Source organism: Falco rusticolus, chromosome 2 (assembly GCF_015220075.1).
Source record: "Falco rusticolus isolate bFalRus1 chromosome 2, bFalRus1.pri, whole genome shotgun sequence".
NCBI lineage: Eukaryota > Metazoa > Chordata > Aves > Falconiformes > Falconidae > Falco > Falco rusticolus.
In genome coordinates, this window is record NC_051188.1 from 15,610,706 (window position 1) to 15,632,333 (window position 21,628).

The 21,628-nt window shown below is 41.4% G+C and overlaps 2 protein-coding genes across 7 annotated transcripts in view; one reads left to right on the top strand and one right to left on the bottom strand.

The window, feature by feature from the left end:
* Nucleotides 1–1,406: 1,406 nt before the first annotated feature.
* On the bottom strand, nt 1,407–20,696 carry DCUN1D5 (defective in cullin neddylation 1 domain containing 5). 5 transcript variants are annotated; one of them, XM_037375821.1, is made up of 8 exons: nt 20,362–20,383; nt 15,870–15,952; nt 13,248–13,318; nt 12,792–12,883; nt 6,740–6,848; nt 6,542–6,646; nt 5,423–5,525; nt 1,407–4,666 (listed from the first exon to the last, which is right to left on the bottom strand). In XM_037375821.1, exons 3-8 carry the CDS (start codon nt 13,287–13,289, stop codon nt 4,611–4,613), a joined length of 507 nt encoding a protein of 168 aa, XP_037231718.1. In that variant the 5' UTR covers nt 13,290–13,318; nt 15,870–15,952; nt 20,362–20,383; the 3' UTR covers nt 1,407–4,610. The 5 variants fall into 5 exon arrangements, with proteins under 5 accessions (XP_037231718.1, XP_037231719.1, XP_037231723.1 ...); XM_037375822.1 differs by lacking the exon at nt 20,362–20,383 and adding an exon at nt 18,602–19,010; XM_037375826.1 differs by lacking the exon at nt 20,362–20,383 and adding an exon at nt 18,869–19,009.
* DYNC2H1 (dynein cytoplasmic 2 heavy chain 1) overlaps nt 20,656–21,628 on the top strand; it is a 176,490-nt gene continuing 175,517 nt past the window's right edge. The window contains exon 1 of one of the 2 annotated variants that reach the window (XM_037375820.1): nt 20,656–20,865. In XM_037375820.1, coding sequence (XP_037231717.1) covers nt 20,665–20,865 — 201 coding nt within the window. In that variant the 5' untranslated portion in view covers nt 20,656–20,664. The remainder of the gene's footprint in view (nt 20,866–21,628) is intronic. The other variant, XM_037375819.1, reaches the window with a different exon arrangement.

Sequence of the window (21,628 nt, forward strand, 5' to 3'; positions counted from 1 at the left end):
GATTAAAGTTTAGAGTCTGGATGAAGTGATTATACAAATCTAAGAAACTAATTCCATTTCTGTGAGAATCCTAGCTGTGGTTTAAAAATAAAATTTAAGGTAACACTAGGCAGCAGCATCTTGCAGTACACATTCAGTCTTTAATATGCCTACTTAGCATTACAGTGTCCTCTCCCAGAGACAGAAAGAAACACAGAATAACATAGAAGACAAGCATAAAGAGAAGTAACAGAACTGTTGCCATTGCTAAGACACGAGATGCCTGGTTTGCGCACCTCTGAGCATCCTACTGACTCAGGAAAGACACTGGGAAATTGATTATCAAAAGAAGATAGAACTGGAACCGTGGAGACAACAAATGGGCATTGCCTTAAGTCTGAGAGAGACTGCTGGTCTTTGGGAGAGAAGGTGGTCCTGAGCCAGGTACAGCATCAGACCTCAACAACTACAAAGTGTCAAGAGTGGAACAAGCTGTATCTGCAAGGAAAGCAGTATCACTAATGCCAATGCTTGACAGGATGCTGGCTTTGGCCCTTTCTGGAACAGGTTCTGGAAGACCTTATGGAAAAGTACAGTAGAAAACACCAAGTCCTTTCCTAAAAACAGACGAGTGACCCGAGACATATGTGGAGGGGCAACTGGGGTGGTGGCAGGGGCAGGGTGAGGGAAGTATTCAGGGAAGACAGAAAAGCTCGTTCTCTTTTCATTCAAATGCATTGCAACAGGTTGTTGGAACAGTGTTCCTCCGATGAATAGTTCCTAATTACCAGGACCATTATGTTCTGTCAGCACCTAATAATGTTGGATATAATCAAGAATGGTGTTTGATTTGAGTTGAGATCCCAGTTGAGATCAAGTTCTGTTTTCTGTATGTGCACACAGGAGCAAAACCATCATTCAGTAAGGTTAAGTTAGAAATTAGACTGATCCATCTTGCTGGAATCAAGTCTCTCAGTGATTTTAAGAACAGTTACACATACGCAAAAGAAACTAAGAGGCAGCATGACAAAAAGAAAAGGTTTCTGGCCTGTTACATACCATTTTATTCATCATACTTAACAAGGCTAACCTGTACAAGTTTGTACATATTGCATTGAAAGAACTGTTCACTGGCTTAAGAAATGAACAAAACATCAGACACAAACTTCTGGTCCCCTTTGCAATTTTTGTGCAGTCAGCATCCATGTACCAGCGCGAAAGCCCCTGACTGACGGCCGCGCGGACCGCAGCGCCCCCTGGCGGACCATCTGGGATTGGCACCAGGCTCCTGTCCCCAGTAATCTCAAAGGCAAAATTCAAATTCTGCTATATAGAAATGTGAGATTACAGCCATTAGTAAAGAATTAGACGTTTAAACAGTGAAGATAAACTGGATCAAAACTACATATACAGTTAAAGACATAGGTAATATACATAACTGTTTAATTCAAGATCACATTTTTACATAGGTGAAATATTACATTCCAATCGACCAGTATGGCTTTTTCCATGAACAGGTGGGCGTTTTCGGATTTAAAACCCAAAACTATTAGTCTAAGAGAACTAGAAAAAGTTAGTTATCTTAGGAAGAATTAATATCAAGAAATGAAAGTGAGAGTAGAGTGAAGTTTAGAACATCAAGATAGACATCACTATGATTTAGTTTTGGAAGACATTTTACCTTCGATTTTACTATTTGTCACAACTGTGGCACATAATTGACCTCTGAACTTTCATCTCAGAATACTGAAAAAGAAGGTGTCTTTTTTATTAATTCAATAGACTGAAATGCACCTGAGCAAAGCAAAATTAAAGTTCAAAGACTAAAGAAACCATTTAGCTGAATTCAGTTTTGGCTTGTGGACATGCACAAAATTAAAAAAGTAAAATAAATAAACAGCTTTTGGCACTTCTCCACAGTAAGCAGTAAGGTGATTTAATAAAAGACAGCTAATAAAAAGTGATCAGCTCACAATGAAACTGTACAAGCCATTAGTTCACATTTAAATAATAAATCTGATTGCAGTTTTGAGCACAAAAACATAACTTAAAATCCTATTTTATTCAAATTTGAAAAACTATATTGATTTTAAGTAGATTAAATACATTCATTCCTAGTCAAAGTTTTACAGCAACTGATGGTTTTCAATCACACGCACAACCAAGTTATAAATCCCTGAAACATGGATTTATTATAGGAATACTGATAAAACCTTAACAGAGATACAAATGATACATCACATAGTGTCTCACACCTTAACGGTAAGTACTTGATCACCTTGGATTGGTAGATGCTTCACTCCTACCGTTATACTCTAATACCATCCTCTAGGTTTAAACTGAATTCACAACAGTTCGCAGTTACCTAAAAAAGATGCCTTTTTTTTTTTTTAATCACACTATAAAATATTAATCTTCTAACCAATATTTCAAAACTTCTGGAAAGAGAATTTCCCAGTTATAATGGGGACTAAACATACTAAGCAAGGAGAATCATTGTAGTGAATTTAAGAAAGCAATTTCAGAATCAGTGCCCCTGCAGAGATTTAGTACACAGCAGTACTTCCCTTGACGTAAGTTAATAGATGTATGTTCATCTGCACATCTCAGGACCTTACTCTACCAGTAGATTCTGGGTCTCTCGAAGTTAATCTCATTATGGCACTAACCTTCTGTGGGGAAGGGTAATTTCCAAATGAAAGACACTCTTATGAGTGAAATCAGAATTATCAGCAATGCAAATGGACACCTTGTAATATATTGAAGAGGACTGCTGTAGCCTGCATGAGGTCTAAAATTAAGTACTTCCCTTAAGGGTGTAGAAATACTTAGAACAGCTGTAGTGCATGTGTTTGCATGTGCACAGACACTAGTCACTGTGTAAGCAGAGATTTTCCAAGTATCTCGACCGTTGTTTGGTTTGGTTCCCCCCAATGCTTTTTTTCACTTGGGCAGAACCAAGTTTCTAAGATTCAACCAGACTACGAGGTGACTTGCAGAAAAGCCCATGGACCACCACTACATTGCTTCCTGCAGCCCACAGCAAGCAGGTCTGGAAAGTAAGCTGCAAGAGTGTTCCTCTGTAGTAGGACAAGAGCACAGGCACACACTACTTGTCTGTCCCACTTACTCTTTCTCTTCATAAGTTTTTTCTTCCACCCTCTCCTTGTAAAAAAAAAAAATAAATTAATCTTGGGAATAAAGCCTTCCTTAAGGATAGGAAAACTCATGCTTGTTAGTCTGAATAAGGGATGTGCAAAACAGAAGTCATTTCCCTGAGGCAAAGATCTTCAAGTCATGCCTAGCTTACAATTGTCTATTCTTATTTCAAGCTGTTGAAATATTTGGCACGAGGCCTTGATCATTGACTGAGTCTCATGGCATTATCACAGTCCACATAATATATTTATAGAATAAAGTAGAAGTTGCAAATGCTTCATTCTCTCATTCTGTTTTGGTTTCTCACATTTACTCATTACAGTCCCTTTCCTTCTCAAGAGTGGCATTGGGCCTCCTGGGCAGGAAGGTAGAGTGACAAACTTCTACTTTATTTAAACACTGCCACGAACACTGAGCGCCTAAAAGGGCAACTGCAGTAGTTATTGGACTCAATACACAGAGTAACAGGGTAAAAATTAATCGTCTGTTATATACAGGTCAAAGGTAGGTGATGTAATAGTCTCTTCCTTAATTACACTATGAAAAGGATCCAAAGAGATAAAAAAAAAAAAAAAAAAAAAAAAAGAGTCATGTTGTGAATGCTTCCAGTCTAAAACATGTAAGAAGCAAAGCTTGAAACCAGGTCTTTCCAGCTTTCCCTTTTAAAATATAAATTGCACTTTTTATACAAAGCAATCCAAAGTCTAAATTGTAGTAAAAATTTGAAGCTGCCTTACTGTACCAAAGAGTATCTGTGCTCACCATCCGAAGTGAGGCAAATAGTTTTCAGCCGTTCCGCATATAGAGCCATATGGTCTACACCTTTCTGCTTTAAAAGGGCTTGCCATTAAATGCCATGCCACTGGGTGGGTTTTGAACAAAAACAAAACAAAACAAAAAACCCCAAAAACAAATGAAAAAAAGAGTTTAAGGCCTTTATCTCCAAAAGGAGCTGAAAACTGTGGCACAACCCATGACCAATACTTAATATAAAATTAGCACACTCCCACCCAGGGCTCCAAAAAAAGCAGTCATTCTTTCTAATGTTTGTCACACAAGACAATCATACCATCAGCAAGCAACAGTGCCAGTTAAGCAATTTTAAGGTCTTAAAAAATTCATAGCAAAGGGCACTTCTGAGAAAGATAATCTTAAAGATTTGGTTTTAAAAATAGACACCACACTCACATTCAAGGGACATTCTTCACTTTTAGGCTTTTGTCACAAATCTGAATCTTTATTGTTCTGAAATAAAGGCTATAAACATAAGACTCAAAACAAGAACTCCAGCTTTCAGTCTCAGAAGAGGTGTGGTTCAATGCCCATATCACATGTAACAAAGTTTCCTTAAAAAAGGAAAAAAAAAATCTTAAAGTCTTTCTTAAGAATGAAAATGCAATCCTTTGTTTTTCTCATTAGCTTGTGTAGAGGTGGGCATCAAAACAACTTTTGCATTTTCTTTTGAATTCTTGCTAGGACGCTTGACGAACTTTTTGCCATTCAACAAATTCATCCAGAAGCACAGGCCCTGCAAATGGATGAAACTTGGAGTTATATTTGCCACGGTCTTTCAAACACTTTCTCTTAACATATGGAGTTAAAACTATTAGTCTAGGCAACACCCATGCCAATCCTACAGTCAAATATTGATTAAGGCTCAGAGACGACCACAATCATTTCAATCCAGGTGTAGCAAAAAGTGCACAAATAACACTACACTGAACTATGTTAAAAAAGCATTGCTGACATCTGACAGGAACACTGAACTAAAGAGAAAGCATAAAAATAAGGTTATATTGGAAATAGGCACAACTAGGTCCTTCTCCTAGAGTTTTCAAAATTGCACGTAATTAGAGATCAAAATGGGATGCCTAATGCAATTCAGTCATGGCATGATTGACTATCAGCCAGGCATACAGTTCAGTCCCAGCTGAATCAGCAGCTAGGCTATTTTATAAACTAGAGTTTATTATATATTAGTACAAAATGAGAGTTTGCTGTTCATAACTTTATTTGCAAATCCATAGTTTCATGTAGCAAGCAGCTTCATTAGATCCTCAACTGAATATAAGTTAGATCAAGTACACCATCATACCCCTGACATACTACTACAATTAATATCTGCAGTTTGAAGAGGGATGGTTATCAGGATAGTTTTTCTATGCATTGCTGGAAAAGAAATATTTTATACCTCACAGTATTGTTTCCATTACAGAAACTTTTTTCATGCAAGTTGAAAATACTGAAGTAATAGTTGAATAAGCAAAAAGTTATGAATACTTACATGCACCATCTTCATCATAGTTGCTAAGATCTGCATGGACAGTTCTGCTAAACTCGAGCACATTGTACCACTGATCCTTGTTCATAACTCTGTACTTCGATTGCTAGGGAAAATATTTCAGAACATTAAAATGTCAAGTGATATTTGGTAATGCCGCATCTCATTTATCTCATTTTATCTTAAATCAGTTCCTAACAAACAATTTAACTGGTATCAGTGTCTACTATTTCCTTGTTTTTCCAGTTTTTAGAATACTATACATGTACATATTTCGTAGTTCTGAAACTACATAAACTGGTTTCTTGAAAGATCAGAGCAAAATCAGAATACCAGGGAATCAGGAAGTCATCACTCTTGAGCTTCAAAAAGTGGTAAATTTTCATCTTGCCCTGAGGCGTGGCGTATCTAGCTCAGATATATTTCCAGAATGAACAATTACAAAAATCTTGTTCTCTCCTGGGTACAACACAGTATCATCATAAGGACATCTACTTTGCAACGTTAGTACTGATTTGAAGCCAGTGAATAGTCTTCAGCCTAGTATGCTCCACGGCCTACACACGTCCACATTACTAAGTCATAGCTGAGCTGACCAAAATCTTCCACAGACAGCCAGAGCTCTAGGTACCTACACACTGTATCCACACAAAGCACACTTGGAATTCAGCACCGATGAAGCTGAAAAGACTACTGGGGCTCTATTATTTAATTTTAAATTTACCTTTATAGTCTAATCAAGACTGAATTTTAATTTACTTTGATAAGAGAAGGGGGGTGGGACACAGGAATGGAGAAAAGGATCTGTAATGTATACAAGAACATCTCTGTTTCATAAGCACATCGAGAAAGGGAAGAGGAGCAACACAGAATCTTAGCATCAAAGAACCATTTAGGTTGGAAAAGACCTTTAAGATCATCAAGTCCAACTGTTAACCCAGGACTGCCAGCTCCACCACTAAACCATGTCCCTAAGCACCACATCTTCACACCTTTTAAATACCTCCAGGGATGGTGATTCCACCATGTACAGTCTTGAGCAAAACAACACAAACCCTGAAATCTTTTCACAGAACAGCCCAACTACTATGCCATCATTCAGAAAGTCAAGGAAACTTGTACCTCCAAGTATTGATAAAATACTGAAAACAGTGGCCAAGTTCTTCCAAGCAGAAGAGCTAACATGGATTTTGCAGTATCAATATCAAGACTTCGCTGGTCTTTATCCTAAGGTTGAATAAAGAAAGCATAAAAAACACTCAAGTACAAGCTCATTGAATAATTAAAATAAGAACTTCTCTAACATTCCAGTAGTCTTACCCTTGCAAAATCAAAGGCATATCTGTAGATATTCTTAAAGGATGAAAAGTCATTCAATTGTGACTGCAAGAAGTCAAATTTACTCTGTAATTTTTCTGTACAGTCACACCTTAAAATAAAGAAAACCAAATGACGTTAGAAGTTCAAAACAAAACATTTGGACAATGAAAAAAATGCCAGCAAACATAAAAAATTAAAATCACCAAAATTCAATCATCAGATGTACAGGTGTAATACTATGAAAGTGACTTAAGGCTGAACATGCTCAACATTTGCAGCATATTGAAATGATGAACATCTGGCTTCTGTAAGCCAGTTTTTAAAAAACTTATCAGCAACATAATATACAGTTTCTGCTTTACTTCTCAAATAGTAGTCTTCTTATGCCATACTCTGCAATTTACATTCATACCCAGCACTACTTTATCTTTCAATCACTATGAAAGTTTGGAGAAAACAGTGTGCATTAAGGTACTAAAACCCAGCTGTAAATAAGGGCTTTACGCCGTATTTCTTTGGAAAAAAACAAAACCCTGAACACACACTTCACAACTGCATATTTACGAGTGGCAGGATTAAGCAGGTACTTTGCGAAACACACTAGTCTGCTCATGTTTTATGACTGATACATGCAAGCTCTGATAAGTGTTACACCTGGATTAGTCAGCAGCTATTCAACTGAAACTCACAGGCTGTACAAGAATGTACAGGTGTGACACTTGACAGGATAACCCTTTGGCAAAAAACCCCCTTTGGCAGAAAAGATGATCTCCATGTATTTTACTTAGCAAGGACTTTTGTTTCCAAATAGAAAAAGGATTAGATTCACCAACAATGGCAGAGGAGAATGTAATTTACACATGGTAAACCTCCAGGAAAGATGCACTCAAAAGAACAGTTGTTATATTATATTGTATAGTATTCTTACAAAAGAACAACTGCCTTGATAAAAAAAAAAAACAACAAAAAAACAACAAATCAAAACAAAAACATCCACCTTGCCCTGTATCCTATGTGAGAGAAATACTTTCAGAAATGCAGATGTACATAAATACTTCCCTTCATAACGTGTCCCCCTTCTGGCAGCCTGCCTCTCAGATAATACGTTTGTATCTTTAACCGCTCCTTACGGACTTGCCACAGCACCCCTGAGCAAGGGCCCTTCCGGAGTACTGCAGCAGGTTGCTGAGATGCTGTGCTTTGATACTGTTCTTTGCCCCCAGCCCATACTTCTGTTCCTCATGTTTGCTAGCCTGCCCGTCTGCCCCTCTCAGGCTGCCACAGCAGAAATGTAGCAATTTCAGCTGCTGGAGCCTTTTGTTATTTTTTGTCTCTAACAGCATCTACCCAAAGCAGCACTAAGTCCCAGTCAAGACCAATGCTAAATAAATAAAAGTGTTAGCTAATCAGTTTGCATACTGAGATGACTAGAACTAATATATTTTGCAATAAACCACGCATTAAGTTGAAAACAAGTTCTGTTAAAAAAAAAAACAACAAACTTTGGTAAATTTAAAGATAAAATTACTTTGGTCTTCAGCCATCTAACTGGCCTATGTATTCTATTGTTTAATCCTTAAAACAGGATTATGCTATGCTACAAAGCCATCTCATTTTATATTTATAACTCTTCTTTCTATATTCGAACCTTCACACTGCAATAATACTGTCCTCTACATTTGAGGACAAACCTACCCATTTAACACGTAACTAAATGCTCATGTTGTTAGTGTACTAATGACACTATATAGAAACTACTTAAAGCGGGTTTACCACACATTTTGTTAAATATAATTTGATTGAGATTATTTACCATACCATGGATAAACACAAATTACACCATGTTTAAATTTCTTACAAAACATCTTGTTAAAATTGTTCAAGTAATCACAAATTTAAGTACAAAGTAAAATTGCTGTTATTGTCTACTGTACTACTGGCTATACATATTTTAATGCAGAAGTGATTCTCTTGAAAATGAGTATGAAAATGTGCAATTATTACACCTCAAGACTTCAGAATTACTGTCAAACAATTTAAAACCAAACTGTCAAATGGATCACACTGAAACAGACAGGCACCACCCTCTGAAGACTGATGCAGGGACACATCTCTGTTAAAGCCATTTTAGGCATTTCCACACCGGGGCAACGATTTTCTTCACGCTAGTGAGGTAAGGAGCTGTCAGACTCCTCTTTTATAGCGATACAGCTGCTTGTGTGGCTACAGGATACACAAGATGACTGAGGTCACCCACACTTAGAATAATCTTCCTAACAGTCAGAACAACCTTCTGATTAGCACAGCTGAATTAACATCAAACTCCCATGCAAAGGCTAGAAAAGAAAATGTGATTTCTTGAATTGCCTTTACTGAAAGACAGCATTAAATGAGGTTACCTCAAGATCAACAGAACAGAATGTTATCTTTCGGCATTCTCTTCACACCCCTACATCATATTTATAACAAAACTTAAATTAGCATCACAAAGCAGTCCTACTTTAATTTCTACTGAGGCAGAGAGTTCATTTGAAGCATAGCTAACAGGGACAAAGTAACTCCTACCCATATATTCCAGTGTTTCATACTTCATAATTAGTCACACATGCTTGTCTTTTAGTAAAAACAAAGATCAGTAGGATGTATACAAACATTAAACCAAAAGCATTTAATAGTAGTATATGAAGTACTTTGATGGTCTTTTAATCTACATATGAGTAGGATGCCCTCTAGATGGACAAAAGGAAATTATATCCATCTAGCCCATCCACTCTCTTCAAACACTGAAATAGGATCTTTTGAGATTTAGGTTCAATGTTTTAACTGGAGCAATACAGAGGTCCAAGGAAGTAATAGCTTAAGAGAGCAAAGGGACATTTTTTCCTTAACTTGACAATGCTATAGTTTCACTATGTCAACTATTTACTGGTCTGGAGACCAGAAATTGTTTAGATTCCAGTACAGATTGAATGCTATATGGCCATAAAAAAATATATTTACACTATGCTTTGTGTTTGCCTCACAAACATTAGCAGAGAGACAATAACAATGAGCAAAAAGTTCACTGGAAAAGCAGCTGATATTAGGCTATCATTAAATCCAGCACAAATAAGTTGGCTTTACTAACAATTCTGCAAACAGCAAGAAGTTACCTGGCCTTTCCTGCCTCTCCCTCTCTCCCATGTGGCTTCTTTTGTACCTAGAGAGATCATTACCTTATCTTTCCCTCAGAATCTAATCTGACTCTTCCCCCATTACCCGGCCACTCATTTTCAAAAGCTCAACTTTAATGCAAAATTTGGCTCAGATTCTAACGTTAAAAAACCAGCCAGAGGGAAGTACTCAGACAATACAGCTGCTTATGCCTCACTTCCTTAAAAACAAAATTGTTTGTATTTACTTACCTAGTTGAAACAATTACTTCTATGGAGTTTTACAAAATCATTAATTGTAATCCTTTTTTCTTCACCTTGATTTTTTGACTAGATTTTTTTGTTTATTTATAGGTCTGTAAAGCCCACAATTGACAAATATATGAGTATGCTTCTTCTGTAACTCAGATATATAAAGTTAAATGCCCAACGCTAAGTTATCCACCCCCTAGTGGCTTTAAAGCAAATGCAGCTGAACAGTCACTTCCTGAGGGCTATTCATTTCATCCTAAGGAGGTGTTTAAAATAGCTGAAATGAATGGCCCAGCAGAGAGAACCGTTTCTCTCTGCTGACTATGAAAAGAACTTCCAGTGATTATTTTAGATTCAGGCACCCAGCTTTCATATATATATATATATACATGCATACATATATACACACATACACAAATATATAGGGCAGAATTTACCCCTCCATCACGATATACTACAAACATTCGCTTTCACAGCTTAAGTTGTTTAAGTCTCACAACTTAATGCTTAACTCACCTAAATTTTTAAAGTGTATACCTTATCACATATTTATTGTTCTCCTCTCTGACGAGCAAATCACAATCTCTTCATCAGCATATCACAAAACCACACAAAAAGAATGTGACTCCAAGATTCAGGCACTCAAACGTTGGCATCTAACTGAGTATTAGCTTTAGGTGTTGCCCATCAGAGGTCTAGCCAACCAACGTGTAAGAGCAATTCAGGTGATCAGCCACTAGGTCTTAGGGCAAACTGAATACCTCCTCAGGCTCCACTACATTGGCTAGATCTCCGGAGATTGCAGTAACAATTAAAGAAATCCAGCTCTTGCACGTAAACCACACATTTAGGTGTCTTACTATGGAGCTGAACTCCACTCAATCCTGTTCATGCAATTACCGTATGTGACATTTCTCATATTTTGAAAAAAGGATTCTGTAATATAACTCTGACTTAGAATACACTCTGGGGTTTTAATGCATTTTAATGTCATTTCTTCATGCAAAAAATGCTGTGCAAGAATTTAATAATATTCTATTGCTTTAAGAGTGTAAAATCCTTCAAAACTTTTGTCTAATCTTTCAAGAGAAACTAGATTCCCCCATTCCAAAGGGAATCCCCATAATATGATTCTTCCTTCCCACAAACAGCACAAGTCTACAGATTTATATTATCTTTTGTTGTGTTTTAACCCCAGCCAGCAACTAAGCACCAATCAGTCGCTTGTTCACTCCACTCCCAGCCAAAACTAGCACATCTTTATAAGCTAACAAATCTTGAATTCCTTTATGCGAGTGTCACTGCTTCACCCTGCTGCTTAGCCTACAGCCTGCTATCAGAGCACACCCAAGGGAAGCAGAACATACAGGTTAACTGGTTTAGGCTTAGGCAAGTGGTCCAATCACAAGTCTCTTTATATAAAAATACCAGCAGTACCATATTTTCTGTTTTCAACACATATAGCCTACAGCATGACCAGCTCTATTCTTAAAAGAACCAGAAGACTCCTAATCACAGAAGATTATTAGAAACAAACTCCAGAATATTGCCTCTGAAGAGGTGTCTGATTTCATACATCTTTGTGCTTGTGTACTGCTAGACTGGCTAACTCTTGAGAGCCTCCACTTGGACACAAAAATTAAGTACTTCAGAGAAGTGACCAAATTATACCCATTCACTGCATCTAAAAATTTATGCACCCGGAACTTAATCTTTGCCATCCTGAATTTCAGGCTATTTAATCATTGCAGCTCTTACTAAATTTAAGAGCCTGTGATAGTCACAAAACAATCAAGGCATCTGTTGGAAGCATGATCCCAAATCAAATAAGATTTGCACAAGACAGTCAGGTCATAGTTTTGAATAACCAGAGGGTATCTGCCCAATACAATTTCCCAAACCAAATCACAGCTGATACGGCGACTGTGCCAACTCCAAGGGTCAAATCAGCCCCTCCTTCCCACCATGCTGCAACAGTAGCTCCCTGACATTTTTAATATTGAATGCAGCACCATAACAAGTCACACTTAAAACATCCATGTACTGGAAGTAGTTTCATGAAGAACAAAAAGTGACAAGTGAACTAAGCCTCACAAAAAGCTGATTAGTTTCATGAAACAAACAATCCCTTTAGGCAGAGCATTATCTCACCAAAAAAGTCTTACAAACAGGAGTGAGAAGTTTATAAATTGAAAAATTATTTAATCTAAGCATTAAGGATGGCTTCTGATCCACACCTAATAAGTAACACTAATAACCTAAATTATTATCAACGTAGGCCTCACCTACACAGCTTAGAAATCAGTAAAAACTTTCTAGAATACCAGAGCTGAGATATGCTAATTGGTATCTCCTGATCTACTTATTGATGTCTGCTAACTGGAATGGTATTTTAACATGTTTTTGGTAAGAAAAAGAAGCCACCAAAACCTGACTTTTTAGACAAAACTATGTAACTGGAGTGAACTCAACAAATTCACAACCTGAACAACAGTAGCTACTTCCAGTTGTTGCCCGAGACCAGACCTAAAAGCAAGAGTTTATGTTTCTTATTGCCAATGTACAAGAAATGGAGGGCAAGAATGATTAAGCTACTGGTAAAAACATAAAATTGGAACATTCTCTTATATATGTGAAAACACTCTTACTGTAAAGAGGTCATTCCTTTTAACCATTCTTCCTTGGTAAAAAATCCCATGCTTTCAGCCTCTAGTTTCCAGGCCAAAACTAACATAATAATCTATGGGGAAAAAAACAAGGGAGAAAAAGCAATAAGTATGTAAGGAAAGACTGATTTCTGGATGTCCAAGAAACTCCAAGCATTCAAACATTCTTGCAATTGTTGTACACGCTTGTACTTTGTATGTGTTACCATTTAATAATTCAGCTATGTGCAATCTTTCCCTTAATTCCTATTTCTGAAAATGAAGTATTACTATAATAAAACAAACCTCACACCAGCCACACAAAATTGATGAAATATCTAGAACAGTCCCTAAAATCAGGAGGATAAACAACTCCTTGCCTACTGAATTTGTTTTACACAGAACCTAATCTTATCCAATACCTGCTTTTAAAGTGTTAGTATTGTGCAAGAAACCTACATTTTCAGGCTCAACACCGATGTCTTCACAGAACTTTTCCATTCCTTCGGGCCCCACAACTTCATCGGGACCTTCAAAACCAAAAAGAAACCAGACTAAAATCTAACATTCTCTTTTCACAAGGGTTAGACACAACAATAATTAGACTATATTGCATACAAGCTATCTTTAGAAACACTATTAAGTAGCTTTTATGTTAGAACCATTCTATCAATTCCAGTGAGGAGACATGTATATTACATACAAAGTAACACTACAAACTAAAAGTAAAACTAAACCAGAACTTTCATGTTGTGCACTGCCTCCCTACAACAGCAGACAAGCTATTTCAGTTTGCATCTGTGAGTTTTCAAAAGTCTCCACAGAGTTTCCCATTTACATAGCTCAACTCCAGTAATTGTGGCAGTCAATTGTTTTTAAAGATAACTTTGTGTACTGTTACTCTGCGCTGAAGTTACTCTATGAAAAACATTCTTCAAAGAGTTTTTATCAACAATGAAAAAATTAGTTCCACCTGAGCTACTATTACAGATATTACTATTTCAATGTTGTTAACTTTGTGGGTTTGCACCAACGATGAAGATGAGTCTTCAAATAATGTAAGGTTAGTTTTGTGATGCTGAGTAATATGAGAGTGATAATAATAAATCAGAAAAATGCTAAGAGTGTTAGGCATGTAGAAAGCAGAAAAACGTTTATGACTGCAATGAAAATAAGTTGATCAGGACCACAAAAGTTAGTGTTACGCTGTCACTTTTCAACACAACAAAAGCCTCTAAAAAGCAGCAAAATAGCATATTTAAAGAACACATACAGACACACTCTACAACACTTTGTTTCTCTGAATATCCCTCTAGTTTCAGTTACTTCTAGTAAGCCTGTTCCAAAAACTACTCCTACTAGGTAACCAAATATTCTTAGAAGGCCTGTTGATAACACTATTCTGATGTGTCTTGGATCATTATGTTAACATTGCTTTAGTTAATATGAACCCATGTAAAAGGTAAAGGCTTTATCTTCCAAAGCAACATGCCATTTTAGCCTTTTTTTTTTTTTGCAAATTTTGCTATTTGTACATAGGCAGAGAGTCCCTTCCCCGTCCCCCTGCCCTGATGATACCTGTCTCCACTTCATCTGTATCTGCTGCTGTTACTGCAGCAGAAGTCTTTTTAAGAGTTTGGATTATGTACTTCGAATACTCACTGTGAGATAAGAACATAGCCAAAACCTGAGAATGGCTACTTTACAGGAAAATAAAATGCAACTGGCATTTAAGACCATGAACTCCCACCTCTTGAAAAATGTTGCAAAGAACAGCTCACCTAGGTAAGCAAGGCAAAACACTGCCGTCAGGTTTTGGGAAGCCTGTACATAAACTTGCAATTTTTTTAGCACATTCTAAGTTACGAAGAGAAACAGATACAAGGGTTCACTGGTAATGACAAGTATAAACTTGAATCAGTGTTTTTCGCCCAGATTTCATACGTACAATTCACATATATGTGTGTACTTTTCTCTTTAATGGAAACATTTAATTTCCTACACTGTATAATTTCACTGGAATTCTTTTTTATGCTAGAAACATGGCATATTTTGATTACGGGTTAACTAACAAAGTATAACCTACACTCAGACTTAACAACAGAAACAAAATTTACAGGCCTTGTGTGCAGGCGCATTTATCAGAAGAAAATTAACTGAGAATTATTATTTTCCTCAGAAAATACTCCAAAACAGTATGTCTCAAACCTAAATTAGAAAGCAGACTACTAGAATCAGGAATAGTTCATTACTGTGGAAAGACTGCAAGGAAAACACCAGTTCTGATAAATATACTCAAAGCAATTGCTGGCAGGTAAATCATCAGCTTATTTTGTACCAAGAAATGGGAATTAATGAGTTTTAATCAACTAGTTATGATGGACTTAAAGCAGTGACTAGACAAGAAATCAGTAATAGTTTACAGATCCTGAGGTTCTAAACATAATTGGTAAACAAATGGCAGCAACAGTCTAAGAAATTCTCTAAGATACACTGCATATTCACTGAAAGCAACTGTTACTTGGATAGCAATTTTGATTTATTTGAAAGAGGCTACTTTTAACACTTCTGAATGCAACAATCGTTATTTAGAATATCAAAAATGTTAGGACAGATTCCCAGATACGAAAAACTGTGTAAGTATCTATTATTTTGCTTTGTAAAAGAGAAACCCAAAGGCTTAAATTATGTACTATTTCATTATTGTTCCAATTTGATCATAAACAAGGTCTAGTTAGATTAAATAAACTTCCACTGTCTCTCAATTTCCTGGCTTCTACTTGTCCATTTCAAAATAAGAAGTATATCCTGATTCAACACTGCACTGTCCAACTCATTCATTTCACTTTAAAGAATGCCATAGTAAGTTACAAAGCACAGAGTAAAGAAGAAAAAAAAAATCAAAAAACAAATACTGAAAAAGTGGTAGTAAAAGCTATACTAATTCATGTGCATGTTATAAGGAAGCAACTATGGACATATTTTTTATGTCTGCCTCAGCATAATGCAAATGATATTTGATATATGCGTTTATTTTAAACAAAACTGTATAGTTTTAAAGATGAATCCATTGTGTATTACCTGCATATTCATAAAACCAAGCCAGGCACCTTTTGCTTGAAAAATGTTCCTCTCCACTTAGTACTTTACCAGAGGCTTGTGATCTGCAATAGGTTATAGTAATACAAGGATAAGTGTTATTAAAATAAGAGAAATGAGAAATACTTTAAAATTTAATTCCAAATTGTTAATTATTAGTTCAAACTATATAAACTGTTTCATGAAGTCAATATACATCAACAGTGAAGCTGAATTTGTTAATGGGCAACTGTCATCCTACTTCAGCAGCTGTTGGAACATAAAATTACCTTGAAATACAACCCTCTCATAGCCCAATTTATTACAACTATTATTTATCCTGAAATGCAAAAGTACTGTTATCTTGTGCAGATATGAAACCAAAAAACCCACACACAGATGGTCAAAGTATCACTACTCAGTAATTCAAATGCCTTATTATCTACTTATATTTATACATATAGGCATTTAAAGTTAGGTCTCTAATAAGCAGTATGATCTTCAGGAGTGCTGAATATGCACAGATCCCATTTAGGTCAACAGGAGCTGCAGAGTTTGACATATTTAAAAGTCAGGCTATTTATAGTGAAGCAGCCAAATTTGGGAAGAAAACTTGGTCAATTTGTTTACATTAAACATGTAACTACATATCTGTAATTTCTACAGATGTTTGGTACACATACCAGAATAGTAATATGCAATCTATGCACACACAGCTCACCCCACCCCACACCATTGTCTTCATTATGTGGCACACAACTCAATTTGCCTAGGAAGTGAATTTTCATAATTTATCATTCTTTAAAAGAACACATAAAATAACTGATTTCTTCCAGCAAAATCACTAACCATTTGAAAGCATCTTTAGTAGTAAGGAATTGCAGCACCTTTTCAATGCACACTCCTTTCAAATACAAGTTACAGACTCTTCGAACGAGCTAAGATTATTTCTAAGAATGAGGTGAAAATTAATCACATGAGAGGATTTGAAATTATGCAGCTCCTACATTGCAATTTTAAAATGAAAACGTCAAGCAGGAAAAGAATACTTCAATTCTGAGAGGTGTTGAACAACTTTTATCTCCCATATATCACTTTAAGCTTCACTGGAAAAGAAAGCAATGCTCTCCAAGATGAAGCCATATGTGCTGAAAGCTAGAATTAAAGATGTACTACATACAAATATCCATCAAAGTGCCATTAAAAATTCAAGTCACCAGAATGAAACAGAGCCCTACAGTATGCTATTACTTGCCAGCTTTATCTAGTTTAACATATATCCATTTGTAATTACTGGTTTTATTAAAGAATATCACCAATATATTACTATATAAAGAATGCTGTGTCAAATATGCTCATGTATCAAACACTTAGTGACTAGCTAGCATGAATTCTCATTTACATCATAGTTTTTGCCTAACGGCTACCAGCTCCCTATAGAGTCTGGTATATTGGGCTGTTTTTTAAGGAGCTTTCAAAAGATTGAGGTTTTTTAAAGAAATTAAGACCATAAAATTTTGGTCAGCAGTGTTCAAGAAAGATGAACTGAAACTGGAACAAATGCTGAGATGAGCTATGATGAGCAAGGAGAATGAAAATCAGTATTACAATCTAGAAAAATTTAGCGTGTTTAATTTAACAAAATGAAATATGAGAAAACATAAGTGCTCACTCCAAACACACTATGAGGCAGGACCATAAGGGAGGAGTGTTATATAAAATATAATGCAAGCACAAGAACAATTATTAACTGGTTATGAAGAAATTTAGACTGAATCTAAAAGATCATAAATGACTGCAGAAAAGGAAGCTGTGGAACAGTTATCCGAAATGAATGGTCATAACAAAATAAAAGCCTAGGTACTTCTAAGCTTAAGCTTGGTCAACCTATGGGGACGACTGTATGTCAGTTTCTTGCAATAGCCATTCCAGTAGCATTGATTTCGTAAGTCACGACTGTCATAACTACTGGTTTAGCGACATACTTAACAAGCTGTAATAGATGAAGGCGGCATACAGTTACTTTAGGGAAGCCACACTGGAAGCTCTACACCATGGTTTATCATTCTAATGGTAATTTTTGGGTATCATGGTATAAGTGGTCTTTTTATGGCTGTTAATGAACAGGATGATTCAGACTCCTGAATTTATTACAGATTCCCTGATTTTGTTTTGGAGTGTGCTGACCATTCCCTCCGTTTCACTAAAAAAAACCCCACCAACAAACCAAAACAAACCAGAAAAGAGACGATTTAACGCAGACACCCTGAGCACTGGCAACCTTAAAATTAAGGGAGCTACGTGGGGCAGGTCAGAGGTTAGAACGAACACGGGGACAGACTCTGGAACAGGCCCCGCTGGTGCAGGGAAAGCCAAAGCCGGGAGGAGCGGGCGCAGATCCCCTGTTCCCCAAGGTGTGCCCTGCACGGCGGGCGCCCGCACCAGCACCCCCGCCACCGGGACGTGCCCGCCGGCAGGACCCAGGCGCTGCGCAAAGCCGGCCGGGCCCCGCACCGCCTCATCGCGCCCACCGCCCCCGGTGCGAACCCCCGGCACCCCGGGCCCCGCGGTGCGGAGCGGGGCCGCCTCCGGCCCCCCCGCCGGCGGACAAGCGGCCCGCGCCGCGCCCGCCCGCCCGGGGACGTTGACAGCCGGCAGCAACCGCCGCCGCGGGCCCTGCCCGGCCCGCCCCGCACACCGTGCCCGCCGGGCAGCACCGCGCCGCGAAACGGTACCTGCCGAGTTTACGCTTCCTGGGGCCGGCGTCCTCCGGCGCTGCACCCGCCGACCCCGAGGACTTCCTCTTCTTCTTCACCGGCATCGTCCTGCCTCGGGGTGGGCGCCGCCCCACTGCCGGGGCCCGCAGCCGAGGCCCCCTCGGCCTCACCGCCCCCCCGGCCCCTGCCGCCGCCGCTGCCGCTTCCCGAGACCGGTGGCGAGGAGACGAGAGGAGCCCCGTCCCGCCCTGCTCCTCCCCGTCCCGGCCGGGCCCTGCCACCCACCCGCTCGCCGCGCGGGTAGGCCCCGCCGCCACGCCGGTGCCAGAAGTGGGTGTCGCGCCCGGGGCGGGGGCGCGGGACCGGCCGGTAACAGCTGCTCAGGGAACGGCGAGCGACCCGGACACAGACACCGCCGAACAGGAAGTGAGAGCGCCGCCGGGGCGGGCCCGCCGCTATGGCCCCGCCCCGCAGGGGGGGAGCCAGGCACGTGCCCTTCCCGCCGGGCGGCCGCGCCCCGCCTTCGCCTCACCCACGTGCCTTTCTCGGCCCCTCTGCGCCACCGGGGCACGGGCCGACCCGCTGCGTGACCGGCGGCTCCGAGGGCGCTTAATGGGCGGCGGGGGGGGAGTGGGGCGGTAGCAGAGCACTGAGGCCGCATGGTGGTTACGGTGGGTGTTCACAGTAAAATAAAACCAGGGAAGCGCGAACGCCGGGCCGGGCGGCAGTGCTGGGGGCCGGCGTGAGGTGGGGCGGCCGCTTGCGGGAGCCGCAGGTGCGGGTAGCGGGCGGCGGCGTGGCTGGGGGCCGAGTTAAAGAGCAGCTGCTGGGGGAGGAAGCGGTGTTTTTCTACCCCGACTCCCCTGCAGCGTTGGCTGTTGGTATCGCCACCGCACGCTCCTGGCCCGCCGCCTGCCGCCCTCCAAGCCCGGTGTGGCTCAGGAAGCCGGGGGCGGCGGGGAGGGTGTCCCTCAGGCGGGAGGGTATCGCTGGCGGGACCGCGTTCCTCCGCGGTTCCCCGCTGCTGCTGGCCGGTGTCAGGGAGCCCCGGTCACGCACCCGCCGCCCCCTGGGGCCAGGCCTGCCGGGGGGCTGCCGCCCCTCGCCGCTTTGTGGTAATGAACCAGCCCGCAGGTTCGTTAGCGGAAACTGAGCGGTAACGGAAGCGGGCAGGTGAATGATGAATGATGTACCACTTATCTATAGGATGATGTACTTATGTTTAGCTAAAAGTTGGGAAACGTCCAAGGACCCTTATTGCTAACATGACGGATGTACTAATTGCTAAGTCCTTGGATCTGTCATCTTTACAAAGGCTATCTGGTCCTAAGTTCCTGTTGTTTATACAACGTGGCAAAGACAAGGACTTAAATCATGGTCACTAGTTTAGTGAGATATGTAAATGAGTTCCTGAAATTGTAATGAATATGTAAACGATTTCCTGGAAAGTTAATGAATAGGTATGAGTAGCTTGTATAAAGAGGGGACTGAAAAATCCTCTCGGTGCGCTTGACTTTGGTGGAGCGATCCCCCATGCACCCAGCGCTGCCGAATAAAGATAACCTCCGCTCACTTGAATAGTGGTGACTGATTCTTTACATCACAGGAAGCACGGCGGTGCCCGTGACACCGTAACGCGGCTGGCGGCGGGAGAAACGCTTCGGTGACTCCCGGAGGCGAGCCCGGCTGCGGCCGTGCGGAGAGCGAGGGACGCCGGCCCGCCTCAGGCGGCCTGGGGGCGCCCCGGCCACCGCCGCCCCGCCCCCAGCCCGGCCTACCTGCCGATTGCCGAGCGCGTCGACCTCCCCCTTTCGCCCCGCTGGCGCAGCGGCGCGGCGTTTGCCCGTCGCGACGCGGACCAAGCTCGCAAGCGTGCCGGCGCCGCCATTTTCGGTCGCCACAGCGACGGGGCCTGGCAACGCGGGGACGCCGGGAGCCCTCGGGCCTCGGCGTGCACCCCGGCGCGAGCCGCCGTCCCGCCCGCCCAGCGGCTCTGCCTCCGCCACCCCTCCGCGCGCTCCCGCGGGGCTCGGGATCCATCCCCGCCTTGTTCCTGCGGGCGGGGGGCGCCGCCTGCCAGCATGGCCGGGGAGGGAGACAAGAGGAAGCGCTTTATTTCGGCCACGGCTGCGAACTACTTCGGCCTGGCGCCGGCTGCGGGCGGCGAGGCGCTGGCCGCGGGGCTCCATGCCCGCCCGGAGCTGGCCAGCTTCCTGGACGACGGGAATGAGTTCCTGCTCGCCGTGCAGCTCGCGGGCGCCCAGCTCACCGCATCCAACAGGGTACGGCCGGGGGCGGGGGGGCGGGCACCGGCGGCTCCGGCGTGCCCACCGCCTCCCGGTGCACGCCTTGGGGCGCAGAGCCCGGGTTCAGTGGTCATAAAGGGCCGGTGCCTGGTTTGGGAGGCGTCTTCCCACGGCTGCTTCCCACCCGTGCTGTTCCCGGTGCCTGCCACGGAAATTACTGGCCCAGGCGCTTTGCGAGGGCCACCAGGGCCAGCTGTGCGGCGCCGTTAGCGGGCTGTGCCCGGGCAGGCGGGTGGTTTCAGTGCTGCGTATTGTCGCTGTGCGAGTGCGATGCAGGCTGGGGAATGGCGTGCTACCTGGCCGCAGGTGCCAGGTGGAGCCACGTTCGGGTTGTTCCCGAGATGTGGCACATCGGCTGGTTTGGCAAGTCCCAGGGTGGGCGTTTAGCCGTATCATGTATTTCGCAGACTGATGTGTCCAGCCATAATCAGAGTTCGTTGCGTGCCGTGTCCTGCTCTGAGTGTGTTCAGCAAGTGACTCGCCACTGAATGCCACCAGGCCACCAGGACGTGGCGCGGCGCCTGCTACACGGAGTGTACAGGCAAAGCCTGCGCCTTGGCATCCTTCTGCTGTCTTGTGTCAGTTACCTTTTGTTTCCACGCTGAATGGGTCCTTACCATACAAACTGCTATGGCGACCAGAAACTTACATACCTCCTTGTGTAATCCTCTGGGTGCTCGGTGAAGTTCTAGCGCGTGCTATATTCATGCAAGAGTGAATATTTGTGTGTACCGGTTTT

What these genes read in the sequence shown, in the direction of transcription:
- DCUN1D5 (XM_037375822.1), bottom strand. Translation starts at nt 18,687, where the DNA reads ATGCCGGTGAAGAAGAAGAGGAAGTCCTCGGGGTCGGCGGGTGCAGCG. An exon ending in TTGGTTTTATGAATATGCAG is followed by an intron (nt 13,319 to 15,869) that starts GTAATACACAAT and finishes TTGGTTTTGAAG; the next exon opens with GTCCCGATGAAGTTGTGGGG. An exon ending in CTATGATGAAGATGGTGCAT is followed by an intron (nt 4,667 to 5,422) that starts GTAAGTATTCAT and finishes ATCCATTTGCAG; the next exon opens with GGCCTGTGCTTCTGGATGAA.